This window comes from Nicotiana tomentosiformis, chromosome 4 (assembly GCF_000390325.3).
Source record: "Nicotiana tomentosiformis chromosome 4, ASM39032v3, whole genome shotgun sequence".
Taxonomy (NCBI): Eukaryota; Viridiplantae; Streptophyta; class Magnoliopsida; order Solanales; family Solanaceae; genus Nicotiana; species Nicotiana tomentosiformis.
This window is the reverse complement of record NC_090815.1, coordinates 21,749,087-21,771,010: the sequence shown is the minus strand read 5'-3', so window position 1 is coordinate 21,771,010 and position 21,924 is coordinate 21,749,087. Positions and strand designations below refer to the sequence as shown.

The window sequence follows — 21,924 nt, the reverse complement described above, 5'->3', positions numbered from 1 at the left end:
GAAAATGAATGAAGTAAAACTACTCTATAATTACAATGAAAAGGACTTAGTCTTCTATGGAAGCAAGTCCGATGGCAGCAACTTTGTCTTGAGCATCAGGGTCTGCGCGCGCATTGCTGTGGGCGCGCGCGGCACTATTTGGTTCTGCCAGCGGCGGGGCGCTGGTGCTTGGCATTGGGTCTGCGCTTGCGGCATTGTCGGTGCGCGCGGCGCTGATGGCATTCGCCAGCCGCTGGGCGCTGGCACTGATTGTCGGTGGGGCGACAGAGGCGCATGCTCGCTTGTCACTTAGCGCTGCCGAGACCACGGGGCCGACCGTGGCGCTAGGCATTGGGAGGCTTGCCGGGACGCCACGGGGCGCGTCCAAGGGGTCATGGGTCGATGATGGAAAGCAGCCCATGACAGTACTCATGATGCTGATGATGAAATTGTTGAATTATCTGGGGATTCCATGATTGGCACTTCTACAAGTGATTCAATGCTGCCAAATTTGGAAGATGCCATTGTGCAGGGACTTGATGATGACTTGGAGATCATGGTTAAAAGATTGACAGGACCACTGTCGGCAGTAGACATTGTCACTATATCAGGCATGGGTGGCATTGGCAAAACAACACTCGCTAGAAAAGCTTATGATCATCTCACAATCAGGTATCATTTTGACCTTCATATTTGGGTTACAATATCTCAAGAATTTCGATTTAGAAATGTCTTGTTACATGCTTTACATTGCATCTCAAAGCATACAAATTTTTTCAATGCAAATGATTATGATAAGGTGAAGGACAATGAGTTAGCCGACCTGGTGCAGAAAAAACTAAAGGGTCGGAGATACCTTGTTGTTGTTGATGATATTTGGAGTACGGGTGATTGGGATAGTATAAGAGGAATATTTCCTGAGTACAATAATCGGAGTCGAATCTTATTGACTACTAGGGAAACTGCGGTAGCTATGTATGCGGATTCTATTAGCCCTCATCACATGAACCTATTGAATTTAGAAAACAGCTGGAAGTTACTTCGTGATAATGTATTTGGACCAGAAAATGATCATCCTCATGAGTTGGAAAAATTTGGAAAGAAAATAGTAGAAAAATGCAAAGGACTACCATTAACGATTTTAGTTATCGCAGGGCATCTTTCTAAAATGGCCAGGACATTAGAAGCTTGGAAGGATGTTGTCCGAATCTTAGGTGAAATCGTTGCTAGTCATCCAGATAAATGCCTAGGAGTGCTTGGTTTGAGTTACCACCACTTGCCTAATCATCTCAAGCCTTGCTTTCTTTCTATGGGTTGTTTCCCAGAGGATTTTCAGGTTGAAACTAAGAGATTGATCCAACTATGGATCGCGGAAGGTTATATAAGGACGTCTCGAAGTAATAAAAGCTTGGAGGAAGTGGCAGTAGATTATTTGGAGGATCTTATTGGCAGGAACTTAATGATTAGAAAACGGAGATTCAATGGTGAGATAAAAGCATGTGCAATGCATGATCTGCTGCATGAATTTTGTTTGATAGAAGCTGAAATGACAAAGTTTATGCATATTGATAAAAACTACTCTTCTCTTCTAACACAAAAGCAAAATGTTCGTCGCTTCAGTTTTCAAAGCCAATATTATTCAGTTGATGATTGTTGTAAGCTATTACCCCCTGTTGCCACATCTATCTACTTATCTCGATTGGATCTACCTTACGCAACACGTGTTAAGCTTTTCGGGATATTGCCCATCTACCATCCTCATACTGTAGTACATGAAATTTTCTCCCATTTCAACCTTCTTAGGGTATTGTCCATCTTCCATGAATCTACAAATTTCACCTCCTTTCCACTCGTGATTACAAAGTTATTTCATTTGAGATATCTCCAAGTTGGATTTGACGATGATATTCCTGCATCAATCTCAAAGCTTCAAAATTTGCAAACTCTAATTCTTATGAATCAACGTCGTGATAAAACTTTACCAGGGACGATATGGATGATGAAGAACTTAAGGCATATACATCTGGAGGGAGCTACCAGTCTTAGAAGTGACATTCTAAATAAGCATCTTGTGACAGAGATGCCAAATCTACAGGAATTTTCTGTTCTCTGTTCCACCAGTTGTACAAATGAAGTGTTTTCAATCATTCCCAATCTAAAGAGCCTGATTGTCTGTGACCGTTTGGCCAATCGCCTCATTGATATGTCAAGCTTAAGAAAACTCGAAGCACTGAAGTTTTTCGTGGGAAATTCGCCGAGGTCCCTCGCGAGGTTTGTCTTCCCAACATCACTTAAGAGGTTGACTTTAACTAGACGGTTTTATTTTCCTTGCCAAAATCCATTCCACATTCCATGTCTCACAGCTCAAAAAGCATATTGGATCTGCTCCTATAGTACCTGATCTACCAGTATCCCTTTCTCCTCATGGTAATATTGTTTTAGAACTAGAGCAAGCACTGGAATTTCAATCCATTTCCAAGCATCACAGGCAGGTCAAGCAAGTGTTGGTCAAGTGGTTCAACTGTCCACTTGAAGATAGTACTTGGATAGATGTCCATGCTTTCAAGCAATAGTTTCCTCATTTTGTCCTTGAAGACAAGGACTCTTAGCGGGGAGGATTTGTTACGAGTCTGTTAATAGAAGAAGGGCATATGTTAGGCGGTCAGACAATGTTAGTTTTTTTTTTTTTTTTTTTTTTTGGGGGGGGGGGGTGTATGACAGTCAGTTAGAAGAGATTCTCGACTATAGAATATAAGAGAAGAAGCTCAGTTGTAATAGCTATTCAGATTTACTTCAATAACATTTTTCTCTCTTTAATCTCTGCATTCTTAGTTCTCTTCCAAGAATAGCTTAGCTGTAGATTGTTCAAGGGCTATTCTCTCAATTGGCTCTTTAGGTTTACAGTTTTGTACTTAATTCGATTAGGTACGTAACAATACACCTTTGAATAAACTGTATAAGCATTTCGATAAATTGTAAAACTTTTGATAGGGAGTTCCAATAGTTATAACTATAATGATAACCAATGACTATATATTGCCCATTCCCCGATTTACTTGGGTGTCTTACTTGAAAGATATTGACGATAGTGACTATCGCCTGGTCACAAGGCCGCCTCACCCAGTGTTGTTCATTATCACGGTAAGATGTCTTTACGGACGAACAAATGAAACACACACTGGCACGTGTAGGACGGATCTACATTGAGGGAGTGGGTTCACGTAAATCCATACTTTTCTCCCTGAACCATTTATAGCACCACTTGTTTCCTGCTCCTATACTTACATATATATGAGTGAATGCATGCTCATGTGAGTATCTTAGTACACTGGTAAGTAATTAAACCTTCCGCCTGCCAGGTCAAGGGCTTGACCGTCGTGCCATTCTCTTTTTTAGTTATTAAATATTGCTCTTAGATCACTTTTTTAATAAATAAAATAGGAAATTTTTCCTGTTATAAAAAAAATACCAATAAATTATATATTTAGTTAATATAGAAAAGACAAAAAACCGACTACATGAATAAACAATTAACTATATATACTGATAAAATGAAATTATAAATATTTTTAGTGGAATTAGAGCTTAGTAAACTATATTTTAACCGTCAATAACTTTTTAAATAAAAAAAATTATAAGAAAAAAGCTAATGTATTCTGTTCGTGGGGGAAGGTTAATAGGAGTAAAAAATAGTTTTTATATTCCTATATTTTTCTATCTTTGTTTTCTTTTTCTTTCTGTTACCATCCCTTAATCCCTCTTATTTTATAATCATCTAACAACCCTTATTATCGACTTCCTCACTCTATTATTATTTTTTTCTTTTCCTTTTCTCCTTCTTTCCTATTGCTATCTGCTACTAACTTTATTATATCCTTTTCTTTTTACCTCTTCCTCCCTCACTCCTACAGTTACTCCAAAAAAAACTTTTGCTCCCTTCTTTATGCTTACAAATGTCTAATTTTTCTTAGTTCCCTACAAAACATATAATACATTTTCCGTATATGCAGATATTTTAGTCACTCGTCTTATAAATAGAGAAAGTAACTCTCCAAAACAGACATCAAGAAAGGCAAGCTTGGGAGAAGCGAATAATACAAATTAAAAAAAGAGCACCCAAGAACTCACGAGAGACATCTAGATAATGAGCAAATAGAGAAGAAACATATGAATATGTAGATCTTAGATCAAATAGTACTGAGACATCCCTAGTGCAGACAGAAATAATACTTGTGATCACGACATCTGAGGCTACTGCATCTAGTCTGGCTGGAAAAGCATAGAAACTAGCTGGAGCGCCACTTGACTGGCCTCCACCTCTAGGGCGACCCCTACCCGCCAGCCCTCCACCTCTGGCAGGCCGGACGATCGGTGCGAAAGCTGGTGCGGTGATCATGGGGTGATGGCCCTGCTGCACTGCCTTGCCCCGTAACTTGGGGCAAGATCTCCTCATATGACCAAGCTCCCCGCACTCATAGCAACCTCTCGGTGCGGAAGATGACTAACCTTGAGGACCTGAATACCCGCTGGAAGAACCCTGAATAGCCGGTGGACGGTAGGAGCTCTCTAGAATGTCACTGAAATAGGGCCGCACAGGTGCACCCCGAGAAGGCGGTGGTGCTGAATAAGTGGGTCTGCTGGACTGACCCCTCACAAACTGACCTCTGCCCCCAGAATGGGCGCCGTTGAATCCTCCAGAAAGCCGAGGCTTTTTCTCCCCCGTCGTATACAAACGACCCTGGGTGCGGATACCCTCAATCTACTGATCTATCTCCACAACCTGCTCGTAAGGAGTCACCATCTCCACCTCTCGGGACATAGTAACCTGAATACCATAATGCAAGCCCGCAATAAACCTACGCACTCTCTCGGCATTAGTGGGGAGTATCATAAGTGCATGGAGGGACAACTCAGAGAATCTCACCCCATAATCGGTCACAGATATCTAACCCTGCTTGAGCCGCTCGAACTGATCCCGTAGCTCTTCCCTCTGAGAGGGTGGAATATATCTCTCCAGAAAAAGACGTGTGTACTGATCCCAAGTCAAGGGAGGTGAACCCGCTGGTCTGCTAAGAAGATAGGACTGCCACCATCTACGAGCCCTGCCCTCCAACTGAAATGTGGTGAAGTCCACCCCGTTAGACTCCAATACTCTCATGTTCTGCAGCCTGTCTCTACAATGGTCAATAAAATCCTGGGGGTCCCCATGTCGCTAACCGCCCAAGGCACGAGGATGTAGTCTGGTCCATCTATCCAGCAACCTATGCATCTCGACGGTCGCATCTGGTCTGGGCTCTGGTACAACCGTTGCAACTGGATGGGCTCCGCCCATAGGTAATGCACCTGGGGTCTGATATACAGTAGCGGCGTGCCCTGGAGCTTGAGCGGTAGGGGTCTGTACTCCCCCTCCAGCCTGAGATATGGCTGGGTCCGCTGAAAATAAACTAGCCTGCATCATAGAATCCATGAACCACGGCATATGGTCCATGACCTCCTAAAATCCCGGCGCGGACGTGAAATCTGCAGGGACTGGCTCAGCTGCAGGCACCTCACCCTGCGCCACAATGACAGGATCCTCCACTGGATCCGCTGGTGGTACAACGGGAGCAACTCTAGGATGCCCTCTTCCTCTAGCAGGAGATGGAGTCCTCCCCCGGCCTCTGTCTCGTCCTCTAGCAACAGGGGGAGAAGCTCCTCCACTACCGGGTACATCTTCTGCGCGCGTTCTCACCATCTGTGAGAGAATAAGAGAAAGACACTTAGTACAACATCAACTTCCCGATAGGAGATGAAGAAAAATAAGTATCATAATACCATATAGCCTCTCGAAGATATGTACGGACGTCTCCGCACCGATCCGCAAGACTCTATTAGGACCGCTCATGACTTATGAAACCTATGTGAACCTAGAGCTCTGATACCAAGCTGTCACGACCCAATTTTTACTATAGGCCGTGATGGCGCCCAGCATCGCTACTAGGCAAGCCAACAGTAAACTACCCATTGAATTGCTCATTTTAATATTTTTAAAATCTTTGATTTTTATTTAATAAGGAAACAAATAGTAAGTGAGCATAGTAATATAAAGCATAAACTAAACGTGAAAGTAAGATAGTGTATTAAATAATCAAAACCTATGAGTGTCTACTAGAATTCCCAAAATTCGGTGTCACAAATGAACAAGCATCTAGTAGAATATACAAAATTCCCTAAGAACTATTGTCTGAAACATAATAGACAGAAATGATAAAACATATCAAGAGAAGGCTCCGGGTGTTGTAGAATGGAGCATGAGAAACAACTCACCACTAGACCTCCGGGTAATGCGGATGCGCGCCTGAACGAACTCCAGGTGCACTTACCTCAGAACCTGCACAATATGTGCAGAAGTGTAGTGTGATTACGTAAACAATATGTACCCTGTAAGTATCTAGTCTAACCTCGAAGAAGTAGTGATGAGGGGTCGATATCGACACTTACTAGTGGGCAATATACATAATGTACCAGAATATTAAATAAGCATGAGATACAACATCAATAATGGAATAAGAGGCAACAATTAAATAATCCTTTAACAAAATAACAATTAAAAGTCCCCCAATATCACATGCTAATCTCAACAAGTAAGAGGCTAACATGTATTTATAAATTCTCAAGTCATGAAAGACATATCATGTATAATCGGACTCCAAGTGACAACACGCACTAGTTATGCAGAGGTCGTACGGACCGATCCATAATAATCATGTAAATACACTATCGAGCTCGTACGACCCGATCCATGGATGCATCCCATAATATATATAAATATTGTCGAGCGTTTGGACCGATCTACAGGAATAGGAAAAACTCTTCGGATTACGAATTATGTATTTACAACTTCAAAGCAAGCCCATAAAACAATATAAATTTCCATCAATGATTAAATATTCCGCTAAATCTCTAAGTAATGAAGCTCGATTTAACATAATCTTTAACCAAAGTTTTACTTATTAATTTAAGCAATTAAACTAGCAAAACTAAGTTCAAATAGTGCAAGTAATAGCATAATAAAGGCCTATGTCTACCCGGGCATAACATGAATTTTAGCTACGTACGGACTCTTGTCACTTCGTGCATACGTAGCACCCACAATTAGTAGCAAATAATAATTTAAACACCTATGAGGTTAATTCCCTCTTACAAGTTAGGCAAGAGACATACCTCGTTTCCAAGTCCTCTCTCCGGTCCACAAATCACTCTAAAAGCCTTAAGTCTGTGCCGAACAATCCTAAACTAGTCAAAAATTGTACAAACTAATCAATAATTGCTCAAAAGTTCATAATTTAACTATTATAGTGATTACCCAACCCAATTTGGAAGGTTTCTAAAATTCACCCCGGGCCCATGTGCCCGAATTTCGAAAATTTTTATAAATAATTGTAACCCACAACCTCACGAACACAAATATATAATTTTTACCCAATTCCATAATCATTTTCGTGGTCTAATCTCATTTTTATCAATATCTAGGTTTTTCAACAAACTGCTAAAACTTTCGCATTTTTCATGTTAAAATCTACCCATAATCTATGTATTTAATTTGCATTGTATAGAAATCACTTACTTTCAATAGTTAGGTGAAAACCCATCTCGGAACACATAAAACAACATCGAAACTAAGAATCGCACCCTAAAATCAAATTGAATCAACTTATGAACTTCAAACTTCTCAACTAGCTCCGAACGCGCTGAATGATACTTAGACTACTCGGAATCACCCCAAATTTTGCATACAAGTAATAAATTATCATACATAATTATTTTCGGGCTCGAAATCCCAAACGGACCTCGATAACAGTCTACTCCAAACCAAATTTAAAGAATTAGAAAACCTTCAATGAACCAACTTTCAACATTAACCGTCGAAAAGCTCCCGGATCACCCGAAGCCCGATCTGAACACACACTCAAGTCCAAAATTATCATACGTATGGATTGGAACTATCTAATCCCGGTTCCGAGGTTGTTTACTCAAAATATTGACTCAAGTCAAACTTGGCCATCATATGCCACTAATAAGGAACTAAGTGTTCCGATTTCAACCCGAACCCTTTCAAACCTAAACCAACCATTCCCGCAAGTTATAAAACAATAAAAATATATACGGAGAGTCTTAATTAGGGGAACGGAGATCTAAAAAGTAAAACAATCGGTCGGATCGTTACAATACTAGTCAATATATCTACGCTTCGCGTGATCATAAGAGAAAATAATAAATATACAATATATCTTGTTATAAATTTAATAGAGAGAGAAGAAATACAATTTTCACGCATCATGCACAAATATAAATATTTTCTCTTATGACCGCGCAAAGCGCGGATAATTTGGCCATCTTCAATGGTGTGTTTAGCTAATTTCCACTAGCGATTACAAAGTTATTTCATTTGAGATATCTTGCAGTAACATATGGTGGAAATCTTCTTGCATCAGTTTTAAAGCTTCAAAATTTGCCAACTCTAATTCATGCACAATATCGTTCAGTTATAACTTCATTACCGAGGAAGATATGGATGATGAAGAACTTAAGGCATATACATATGGAGAGAAACAGTTATTTACCCAGTCCTAGAAGAGAAAGTATTCTAAATACGCATATTGCGACAGGGATGTCAAATCTAGAGGATATAATTCCCTTAAGGTCTACATCCATAGCAGTCACAGTAAAATTTAATTAGATCTCTCTAAAAGATACTTTAATTCTTCACATTATTACTCCATCTCTTTTAAAGTTTACCTCCTTGAATAAGCATGTTAATGCATGTCTTGCCCATTTCTGATTTAGTATTTTCTAAACCATAACGACTAATGATGTTCTGTAATATTTATTTTGTTTTGTATGATAATTCGAAATGAATGAGGTCTCTAATATGCATTGTCTATGGGGTATAAGAATCGGAGGTTTCACACTTGAATCTGTATTCCTTTGTTCAAGTATCATATGGTGTTGGTGAAAATACAATTAATTACCGTTGAAAAATAAAATGAAGAAAATAAAATAAATATTCTTCAGGCTGAGGCGCGAATATTTCGCTCTCTTTAAGGAGATTCAAGTCTACTGCGGTGTCACAACCCAAAATTCTAACTTATCGTGATGACGCCTATCTCAATAGTAGGCAAGTCAATAACCTCAATAAATCACAATAATCTCTTAAGTTTGAAAATATAATATTTGAATTCAATTGAAAAACTCATAATTTCATATACAAAACACTCCTAAAATCCGGTGTCACTGAGTACATGAGAATCTAAATAATGATAAGTCTAACTGATAAGAACACTGTCTGAAAATATAGAACAGTACAAAAACTGAAAGGAAAGAGGGTCAAGGTCTGCGGACGCCAAGCAACTACTTTGATAGTCTCCAACAGATAAATCCTCAAATCTGGCAATCGTCGTATCCGGAAGTACTTGGATCTGCACACGAGGTGCAGAGTGTAGTATGAGTAAAACCAACTCAATAAATAACAAGACTAACCTCTGAGCTGAAAGTAGTGACGAGCTCAACAGGTACAATCCAGTACAGAAATGTAGGCATGCTTTCTAGTTCAACAGTTAAACTCAGTACAGAAAAAATAGATAAAATATGCATGATATGAGGAATATGACATCTCTATATCTACATGATAAAATATATGATGAATGTGATGTACCACAATGGAAATCTCATCTACTCACACTCTGAGAATATCGTCACGTAGCCTAAACATGATCTTTATCATGAGACTCAGCTCAAATTCCACTAACACGTGGAGGATATGTGGATAATGACATGATTCTCTAATTATACAACTCCACAGAATTTATTTAAGTCTCAATTTGTATGGTGCACGCCCACACGCCCGCCACCTAGCATGTGTATCACCTCCAAACAAATCACATAACACGTATAATCAGGGTTCATACCCTCAGAATCAAGTTTAGAAGTGTTACTTACCTCAAATTGTGTAATTCTTAACTCACCTCAAACCGTGTAATTCTTTACTCACCTATGCCTTTGCCTCACGAATTGACCTCCGAAAGCCTCGTATCTAGTCACAATTAATTCGATTCAGTCAATACAAATTATAGGAATCCTCTTAAATAAACATTCATCCTCGAACGGGTTTAGAATCATACCTGAAACCTTAAATAGGTGTGGACATTTTCTCTGCATCTCCCGCTCAGTCTCCCAAGTAGCTTCTCTGATTGGCTGACCTCTTCACTGTACTTTCACTGAAGTTATGTTCTTTGATCTCAACTTTCGAACCTACCGGTCCAAAATGGCAACCGTCTCCACATGATATATCAAATTACCATCCAACTACACTGTACTGAAATCCAAAATATGAGACGGATCTCTAACATACTTCCGGAGCATTGATACATGAAACACTGGATGAACACCCGATAGATTAGGTGGAAATGCAAGTTCGTAAACCACCCCTCTAATCTTCTTAAGTATTTCACAAGGCCCAATATATCTAAGACTGAACTTGCCCTTCTTCCCAAATCTCATAACACCCTTCATAGGAAAAACTTGGAGTAGTACCTTCTCTCCTACCATGTAAGCAATATCGCGAACCATCCGGTCGGCATAACTCTTCTGTCTAGACTGCGCCGTGCGAAGTCATTTTTGAATCAATTTAACCTTTTTCCAAAGCATCCTGAACTAAATCAATACCCAATAGCCTAGCCCCACCCGGCTCAAACCTACCCACTGAAAACTGACACTGTCTCCCATATAAAGCCTCATACGGAGCCATCTGAATACTCGATTGGTAGCTGTTATTATAGGCAAACTCTGTCAGTGGCAGAAACTGATTACAAGAACCCCCAAAATCTATAACACAAGCACGTAAACATATCTTCCAATATCTGAATAGTGCGCTCGGACTGTCCGTCCGTCTGAGGGTGAAATGTTATACTCAACTGAACCTGTCAGCCTAATTCTCGATGCACTGCTCTCCAAAACTGTGATGTAAACTGCGTGCCCTGATCTGAAATGATGGACACTGGCACACTGTGTAGGCGAACAATCTCACGGATATAAATCTCAGCCAATCGCTCCGAAGAATAAATAGTACCAACTAGAATAAAATGAGCGGACTTGGTCAGCCGATCTACAACGACCCAAACAACATCAAACTTTCTCAAAGTCCATGGGAGTCCAACTACAAAGTCCATGGTAATGCGCTCCCATTTCCATTTCGAAATTTCTAGTCTCTGAAGTAATCTGCTCGGTCTCTGATGTTCGTAATTCACCTGTTGACAATTTAAGCATCGAGCTACAAACCCAGCTATAACTTTCTTCATTTTTCTCCACCAATAGTGTTGTCTCAAGTCCTGATACATCTTTGTGCCACCCGGGTGAATAGAATACCGCGAACTGTGGGCTTCTTCAAGAATCAATTCACACAACCCATCTATATTTGGCACACAAATCCGACCTTGCATCCTCAACATCCCATCATGTCCAATAGTAACATCTTTGGCATCTCCGTGTTGAACTGTGTCCTTTAGGACAAGCAAATGGGGACCATCATACTGGCGCTCTCTGATGCGATCGTATAAGGAAGACCGTGAAATCACACAGGCTAGAACCCGACTGGGCTCCAAAACATCTAACCTCACGAACCGATTAGCCAAGGTCTGAACATCAACTGCAAAAGGCCTTTCGACAACAGGAATGAATGCAAGGCTACCTATACTCACCGCCTTTCTACTCAAGGCATCGGCCACCACATTGGCCTTCCCGGGATGATACAGAATAGTGATATCATAGTCCTTTAGCAGCTCCAACCATCTACGCTGCCTCAAATTTAGAACCTTCTGTTTGAAGAAGTACTGAAGACTCCGATGATTTGTAAATACCTAACAAGACACACCATAGAGATAGTGCCTCCAAATTTTCAATGCATGAACAATGGCTGCCAATTCTAAATCATGGACATGATAGTTCTTTTCATGTGGCTTTAACTAGCGCGAAGCATAAGTAATCACTTTACCCTCCTGCATTAAGACACACCAAATACCAATCCGAGAAGCATCACAATACACTGTATATGAGCTTGAAGCTGACGGCAAAATTAGAACTAGAGTTGTGGTCAAGGAATTCTTAAGCTTCTGGAAGCTCTCTTCACAATCATCCGACCACCTGAACGGAGCACATTTCTGGGTCAATTTAGTCAAGGGCGATGCAATAGACGATAAGAGACGATAATAACCAGCCAAGCCAAGAAAACTCTGAATCTCAGTAGCTGAAGATGGCATGTGCCAACTCTGAACTGCCTTTATTTTCTTCGGATCCAACCTTAATTCGTTCATTGGACACTATGTGTCCCAAGAATTCTGCCGAGCTAAGCCAGAACTCACACTTAGAGAATTTGGCATAAAGTTTCTCCTCTCTCAGCCTCTGTAGTACAATACTCAAGTGTCATGCATGCTCCTCCTGGCTACGTGAGTACACCAGGATATCATCAATAAATACTACGACAAATGAGTCAAAATATGGCTAGAATACACTATTCATCAAGTGCATATATGTTGTTGGGGCGTTGGTCAGCCCAAAAGACATCACGGGAAATTCATAGTGACCATAACGAGTCCTGCATGTCGTCCTTAGAATATCTGAATCCCGAATTAGAATTATTAGCTGGTGATACCCAGACCTCAAATAAATGTTGGAGAACACCCTTGCTCCCTGAAGCTGGTCAAATAAGTGATCAATACGCATCAAAGGATACTTGTTCTTGATTGTAACTTTGTTCAACTGCCTATAGTCGATGCACATCCGTATAGTACCATCTTTCTTTTTCACAAACAGAATCGGTGCACCCCAAGGTGACACACTAGGCCCAATAAACCCTTTATCAAGAAGTTCCTGAAGTTGTTCGTTCAATTCTTTCAATTCAGCTGGTGTCATACGATACAGAGGATAGAAATAGGCTGAGTGCCCGGCACCAAGTCAATACCGAAATCAATATCCCTGTCGGGTGGCATATCCGACAGGTCTATAGGAAATACATCCGAAAAATCTTGCACTACCGGTACAGAATCAATAGTAGAAGTGTCTACATCAACATCTCTCACAATGGCCAAATATGACAAACACCCCTTCCCAACCATACGTTGAGCCTTCAAGTAAGAAATTACCCTGCTGGGAACATAATCTGGAGAACCTCTCCACTTGACCTTTGGCAATCCCGGTATCGCCAATGTCACTATTTTTGTGTGATAGTCCAGAATAACATGACATGAAGACAGCCAATCCATACCCAAGATTACATCGAAATCAACCATACTAAGCAATAAAAGATCAACCCTAGTCTCCAGTCCCCCAATAGTTACCACACACGACTGATATACACGGTCCACAATAATAGTATCGCCTACCAGCGTAGATACACGAACAAGTAAAACTATGGACTCACAGGGCATATCTAGATAACGAGCAAAATATGATGAAACATACGAATATGTGGAACCAGGGTCAAATAATATAGAAACTTCCCTGTGGCACACTGAGACAATACATGTGATCACTACATCGGAAGTAACGACATCTGGCCTAGCAGGAAAAGTATAGAATCGAGCCTGACCGCCACCTAATTGGCCTCCCTCTCTTAGGCGACCCCTAGATGACTGAGTCCTACCCCGATCTGGCTGGGCAAGTGGTGAAGCAACTGGTGCTGAAGTCGTAGACTGACTCCTCTACTGAGTTGAACCTCCTGTAAGGCGGGGGAAATATCTCTTTATGTGACCCAAATCTCCACACTCAAAGCAACCCCTCTCTGAAAATGTCGGCAAGTTCTGAGGCGGACCTCGAGAACCAGAATAACTACCAGAAGGACCTGCTACAGATGAACCTTGAACTGATGGAGCACGAGATAAAATCTGAGCTGGAAATGCACTAAGAGAAGACTAACTCTGTCGAGCATCATATGAACCATGGGTAGCTGATGCGACACGATGAGCTGGACGAGCCATCTGAGCGGGCCTATAAGGACGACCCCTACTGTGATAGGGTTGTCCCCCAGAAGGAACACTGCTGGAATTTCCCAGACCTCGAGACCTCTTGGCCTCCCTCTCCTCACGCTCATGAGTACGGACCATCTCTAGCCGTCGATCATTGTCAACCACCTTGTCGAATTTAGCACCTGCTACATTCCCTAGAGTCATAACAAAACGGAACTGATGGTTGAGGCCATTAATGAACCTCCTGATCTTTTCTCTCTCAGTGGGAACCAACCAAACTGCATGATGAGCCAGTTCTGAAAACCGTATCTCATACTGAGTCACGGACAAGTCCTTATGACGCAAATATTCGAACTGCCTACACAGTTCCTCTCTACGGATCTGTGGAACAAACTTCTCCAGAAATAATACGGAGAACTCATGCCATGATAGTGGTGCTACACCAACTGGTCTGCTCCTCTCATAAGTCTCCCACCATCTGAAGGCTGCTCCGGTCAACTGCAAAGTAGTAAATGAGACCCCACTGGTCTCCAGAATACCTACTGTATGAAGCATCCGCTGGCATCTGTCCAAGAAATCCTGATCATCCTAGGACTCAGTTCCATTGAAAGTTGGAGGATGGAGTCTCTCAAACCTCTCTAATCTCTTATGCTCCTCATCATTCATAATAGGACCCACCTGGGCCTGAGCAGCTGCAACGGGCTGGACTGGTAGTGCCCCTGGTATCTAAAGTCCGTGCACTACCTGCTCTAGAGTACAGGCAACAGGGGTATGAGTACCTCCCCCGGCCTGAGAAGTGGTTGGTGCGTCCTGAGCTGAAACCACCTGACCAAGGCCAGTGCAAACAATCAATATCGGTGCTAAAGCCTCTTGAAGACCTGGAATCACAATAGGCACAGCTGGTGCCTGAGCTGGTCCGGTCGGCTCAGCTATATCTTGAATCTGCTCCCGAGCTTGAGCAACTAGTGGTGCTACAGGTGCTTCTCTAACTGCCATACGAGCTACACCTCGACCTCTACTTCGGCCCCGGCCTCTCACGGCCCTAACTGGTGGCGCTAGTGGCTGACCGTCCGATCTGGTAGTACGTGTCCCTCATCATCTGTGAGAGAATAGGATAACAAAAATATAGTTTCCAGAATGAACAAATTTGCACGACAGAATACAAGAAGATGAAATGTTTTCCTAAGGGTTTGGCAGCCTCTCGAAGATAAGTACAGGCGTCTCCGTACCGATCCACGACTCTACTAAACCTGATCATGACTCGTGAGACCTATGTAACCTAGGCTCTGATACCAACTTGTCACGACCCAAAATCCTAACCTCTCGTGATGGCGCCTATCTCAATACTAGGCAAGTCGATAACCTCAATAAATCACAATAATCTCTTAAGTTTGAAAATATAATATTTGAATTCAATAAAAAAACCTCACAATTTCAGATACAAAATACTCCCAAAACCTGGTGTCACTGAGTACATGAGCATCTAAATAATGATAAGTCTAACTGATAAGAACACTGTCTGAAAATATAGAACAGTACAATAACTGAAAGGAAAGAGAGTCAAGGTCTGCGGATGCCAAGTAACTACCTTGATAGTCTCCAACAGATAAATCCTCAAATATGGCAACCGCTGTATCCAAAAGTACTTGGATCTGCACACGAGGTGCAGAGTGTAGTATGAGTACAACCAACTCAATAAGTAACAAGACTAACCTCTGGGATGAAAGTAGTGACGAGCTCAACAGGTATAGTCTAGTACAGAAATTACCGTACAGAAATATAGGCATGCTTTCCAGTTCAACAGTTAAAATCAGTATAGGAAAAATAGATAAAATCTGCATGATATGAGGAATATGACATCTCTATATCTACATGAAAAAATATATGATGTATGTGATGTACCACAATGTAAACCTCGTGTACTCACACTCTCAGAATACTCAATCACTCAGTACTGTATATGGCCAATTCAGCCCAGGGATGATCCATCCCATATATATATATATATATATATATACACACACACACACACACACATCAACTGACAGTTAGTCACTCAGTACTGTATAAGGCCAATCCAACCCAGGGGAAGGTTTATCCCCAAATATAAATGATTCGGACAAGATCCATGTCCAGGGAAGATCTATCCCTCAATATAAATGCTTCAGACAAGATCCATGCCCAGGGAAGATCCATCCCTCAATATAAATCAACCGTACTCACTGTGAGGGGTGCAGCCTCCGGATGGGGCCCTTCAGCCCAAGCGCTATAATAGCCAGATCCATGCATAAATAAATAAAATATGTTGCGGCGTGCAGCCCGATCTCATAAATATCACTCAAAATCTCCAGTCTCTAGGACTCTCAGTGACATTAAAATCAACCCGACATAATGATATGATGTATTAATGAATGGCAACAGAGACTGAGATATGATATGCAAATGATAGATGTGACTGAGTACAAAATTATAATTTAAACAAATAATTCAACAGTAAAACGACATCTGTGGGTCCCAAAATATTGGCACGTAGCCTAAACATAATCTTTAACATGAGTCTCAGCTCAATTTCTACTAACACGATGAGGATATGCAGATAATGACATGATTCTCTAATTATATAACTCCACTGAATTTATTTAAGTTTCAATTTATATGGTGCACGCCCACACGCCCGTCACCTAGCATGTGCGTTCACCTCCAAACAAATCACATAACACGTATAATCAGGATTCATACCCTCAGAACCAAGTTTAGAAGTGTTACTTACCTCAAATCGTGTAATTCTTCACTCCGCTATGCCTTTGCCTCATGAATTGACCTCCGAAAGCCTCGTATCTAGTCACAATTAATTCGATTCAGTCAATACAAATTATAAGAATTTAATTCCACATGAAAATACTAATTTTCTAACAAAATCCGAAATTTAGCTCAAAAGTCGCCAGTGGGGCTCACTTCTCGGAACCCGATAAAAGTTATAAAATATGAATACCCATTCAACCACGAGTCCAACCATATAAATTTTACCATATTCTGACATCAACTTGACCCTCTTCGAATTAAACCAAGAGGGTTTTCTAAATTTTTCAAATTAAATCACCAATTAAATGTTAAAAATAACCATGGATTCGGGTAATTTGACCAATATTGAGTTAAAAATACTTACCCAATTGTTTTCCTTAAAAATATCCCGAAAATCGCCTCTTTCCGAGCTCCAAATCGATAAAAATAGCCATTTTCAGAACTTAAACTTTTTGTCCATGTCTTTCCTCTTCGCGTTCGCGAAGCACAAAAATGTGCTGCCAAAATTTTCTCCTTTGTGTTCACGACCTCCTCGTCGCGTTCGCGAAGCCTTCCGACCTCTGCCCTCCGTGTTCGCAAGCCACGAGCCGCGTTTGCGAAGGCTTAACACCAGGCAGGCCCCTAGCTCCCTTTACTCTTCGCGTCCGTCCACTCGCGTTCGCGTAGGCTTCCCCAGCCTCTTCTTCGCATTCACATCTTCTTCATCGCGTTCGCGTAGGCTTCCCCAGCAGCCCAAAAATCCTTCTTCACGAACGCGTGAGACCCTTCGTATTCGCGAAGAACAACACCAGACACCAGTTCTAGCAGTTGCAAAACAAGGAAAACTGATCTGAAACCATCCCGGAACTCACCCAAAGCTCCCGGGACCTCAACTAAATATACGAACAAGTCCCAAAATATCATACGAACTTAGTCGAAACCTCAAATCACATCAAACAATACTAAAAATACGAATCATACCCCAATTCAAGCTTAATGAAACTAAGAATTTTTGACTTCTACATTTAATGTCGAAACCTATCAAATCAAGTCCGATTGACCTCAAATTTTACACACAAGTCATAAATGATATAACGAACCTGTTCAAATTTCCAGAATCGGATTCCGATTCCGCTATTCAAAAAGTCAAATCCCCGGTCAAACTTCCAACCTTAAATATCTGTTTTAGCCATTTCAAGTCTAATTTAACTACGGACTTTCAAATAATTTTTCGGACACGCTCCTATGTCCAAAATTATCATACATAGCTATTGGAATCATCAAAATTCTATTTCGGGGTCATTTACACATAGGTCGACATCCAACCAACCTTTTCAACTTAAGTTTTAAACCTTGAAATTAAGTGTTCTAATTCATTCCAAGACCTCACCGGACCCGAACCAATTACCGTGGTAAGTCATATAATAACTGTAAAGCATAAATTGAGCAGTAAATGAGAAAAATAGGTTGTAATACTCAAAATGACCGGCCGAGTCGTTACATGTGATAGCATCTTCACCGGTTCAGCAGTAATACTCTTGACTTGTCCCCTCCAAGATACAACAGCCTGACAATGTCGTATGACTCGAACAACTCTAGATAAGTTGTTGAGTCCAAAGCTCCACTAAAATGAACACATTCCTTCCACAAACTAATATTCTCTTTTGTAGAGAATAAGTTGGAGACTTAGATTTTCTCCTTCTCTTAACTCTCTTTTTCACTCCACCAAGTTTACTTTTTTCATACACACTATCATATTTTTTCCATTCAAACACAAGAAAGAAATACCACTATTTATAGGTATATAATCTCTTCCATAAAATAAATAATAAGGCAGTGGATAATAAAATTATAGAACATGGTTGGTGGTTATAAAATATAATCTTTAATGGGTAATTAGTGATAGATCATGGCATTAGTGGTTTCATGAGTTACACCAAAGTGATACCACTCTCTTTCCAATTTATAACTACTACCTCACAAGAAATAATGCACTTTAATATTATAATTTTAATATTAAAATGCACTAACACCAACATATGGTGTGCCCTTCTTCTTCTTCTTTTTTCATCATACTATAAATACCCCCATATTCGGGGGACAAGGGGCGGAACGACCTCTCAAGTTTTTCTCTTTACTGCTTTGCTTGAATTATGACAAGATACTGTTACTATCCAAGTTGTTTTAGGCTTTAAGATAATGAATTGTGATGGAATGTTGATACTCGCAAAGCCATTTCAACTCATCAATTTCGTGAAAGATAAAGCCTAATTCCACTGTCCTTTGAAGATTGGAAGATAGTGAAAGACGACTCATACGTCTTTCGTTCTTCCGTTTCTTGGTTTGAACTGTTAGATGAATTATTTCTTGATACCATCCGTTTATTCATTCAATATATTCACCGAAATAAATAAATCAATTAAATTTCAAGATGCTTCATGAAGTGCTTCTTTCGGAGTTAAACTTCCATTTGTCCATATTTCGAGAAAAAATATCTTTTATTTTTCATTCCCATTACCGGGCCAAGAATGACCGTTAGTTGACACCAACCACTTTTCACTGGTAGAGAGGCCTCTTAAATATATTAAGAAAAGATGTTCAGAGGGGCTTCCAAAATCAGGTGATTCTTGGTCCAATTGAAATATCTTCTCTACAATTTCACAACTTGAGTCGAACGATCGATCGCACCGCTAATTGAGAGCCCCAAAGATGTCAAGGGATAGTCAGAAAAGAGATACTTTTCAACATGTCAGGAAGTGATGAAGAAGTGACATAAATGTATAAAAAGCTAAACCATGTTTGGCTGCAGCATAAAAAGTTATTGTCTTGTAAGGACCTTAATTCAACAGTTACTGTAAGAGCCTGGTTCTTAGCACATATTTATTGCACATACTTATTAATCATCAAAACACATAACTCAACATGAACTAAATCACACTTACTTTATCACTCCATAATATGAGCTCAGGTAGAACAAGCCTCTTTATAACTTTAGCTTGGTAGAATTTGACACCATTTAGTATCCATTTATGCCATCGTATTCAATTTCAGTTGTTTCCTATTAACCCTTCCATAAGGTTTATCAAGATCTTTAGTTGTATTGTCATTAATGTACACAACCTACATAAGCCTTAGGACATTTTGCAATCAGAGCAAATCAACGAGTCTCGAGCGTTAGGCGTGCTTGTAGCGCACAATCAGATACTTGATGCATAATCCTCGCAAGATTTGAGCCCGCCAGGTAAACCTCAAGGCATCTGCAATACGTTAAAGGCGAGTCCAGAAAAAGCCTTTTAGAACACTGGCTATTATAACGAGCCTTCTCCAACACCACACAACATACATATTGTCTCCATTATGTCAACTGTAAAGATGTTCTTGTTTACTCCAATTAGAGCAAATAAACAAATTGTTGCATTTTAAATAAAGTAAAGAAAGAAAAAATAGTAAAGAAAACATTAAACAAATGAAAATGGATGGGAGAATATTATACCTACTCATCTACTCCCTCCGTTTTAATTTATGTGAACCTATTTTCTTTTTAGTCTGTGCCAAAAAGAATGACTTATTTACTTATTTGGAAACAATTTACCTTTATGCAATGATTTATAGCCACACAAAATATATGTGCCTCATTTTTAACCACAAGTTCAAAAGTCCTCTTTCTTTTCTTAAACTCCGTGCCCAGTCAAATGGGTTCACATAAATTGAAAGGGAGGGAGTATATAAGTCGACCGATCTGATTCCACGCACCCAACTGGCATTGACTTCGTTTTTCTGCCAAAGTCAAATAATTTTACTCATAAATATCAAGGTTGTTAATTGTTATACAACAAGTTGTGGGTTATAAAATTGCCACATCCAAGGCAGTGCACATTTTTTATTTCCTTAGCAGCCAGATAAAAAAAAATTGGTGTTTTTTAGTCAGGTAAAAAAATGTCTATCCAAAGAAAGAAAATATTTTAAAAAAAAACTTTAATCAAATATCTGAACAGATCTGATTCCACGCAACAACTGGCAATGACTTATCTTCTTTTAGTAAGTCAAAATAATTTATTGATAAACACTAACATGGTAGTGTCTGACACAACAAGTTGTGGGATTAAAAATTAAAAATTACATTGTAGAGCCGCTCATAAATAATAGCCTTTATATATATATACATTTATGTATATTATATACAAAAAATATACTTTTATGAACTTTTGTGCCTACCGGATATAAATATTTATATTGGGAAATTACAAAAAGTGTTCGAAAACTTTGTGATACTCGAGTGTTAACTTTAAATTTCTCTATCTATATTTATATGAGTTTGATCTTTTCAATTTATTACTTTTTCTTAGTTGTGAAGGGTTTCTTCAAGTGAAATTTTTTGTGCTATCTCCTTGTTTTCTTTTCTCTAATCCCACACAAAAAAAAAATGCGTATTTGATATCTTTTATTAAATCCTCTCTACTCCAATTATTTTGTTCCTTCCTCTCCATATTAACCTGGCAATATATAGATTCCAAGTCTTCCTCTTCTTGCTATCATTTCCACTATCTGATTCTTGACTTGATGGCTTACACTGCTGTAGTTTCTCTTCTTCAAACTCTTGAGCAACGAAACCCAGAACTCTTTCATGATCAAACTGCTAATAGGATCGAATCTCTTCGTGCTACTGCTGAATATATTCTAAATGTCCTTGAAAAACTTAGTAAGATCAGTAGGTTTGACACTGAAGAAACCAAATCTTTAGAGGAAAAAATAGTTGCTGCTAGTGATGCAGAAGATGTTGTCGAGCTGAAGATTTATCAAATCATCAAAGGCTTAAGTTGGACATTTGGAATTTTATAACACCAGGATTTGCTACCAATTGTTGAAAAAATGGATACAACAAAGAAAGAATTGATGGAAATTGTTTCTGCTTTTAGCACAAGTACTCATGATTCTGCTGATGATCAAATTCTTGAACTATCTGAGGATTCTTTGATTGGCACTTCTTCTAAAAGTAATCCAATGTTGTCAAATTTGGAAAATGATATCGTGCAGGGACTCGATGATGACTTGGAGATCATAGTTAAAAGATTGACAGGACCACCGTCAGATCTAGACATTGTCACAATATCCGGCATGGGTGGCATTGACAAAACAACACTCACTAGAAAAGCTTATGATCATCTCC

The 21,924-nt window shown here is 39.9% G+C and overlaps 1 protein-coding gene across 1 annotated transcript; it reads left to right on the top strand.

The window, feature by feature from the left end:
• The first annotated feature begins 451 nt into the window (after nt 1–451).
• On the top strand, nt 452–2,380 carry LOC138891397 (putative late blight resistance protein homolog R1A-10). Its single transcript, XM_070200547.1, has one exon. The coding sequence runs from the start codon at nt 452–454 to the stop codon at nt 2,378–2,380; it is 1,929 nt and encodes a 642-aa protein (XP_070056648.1).
• The last annotated feature ends 19,544 nt before the right edge of the window (nt 2,381–21,924 follow it).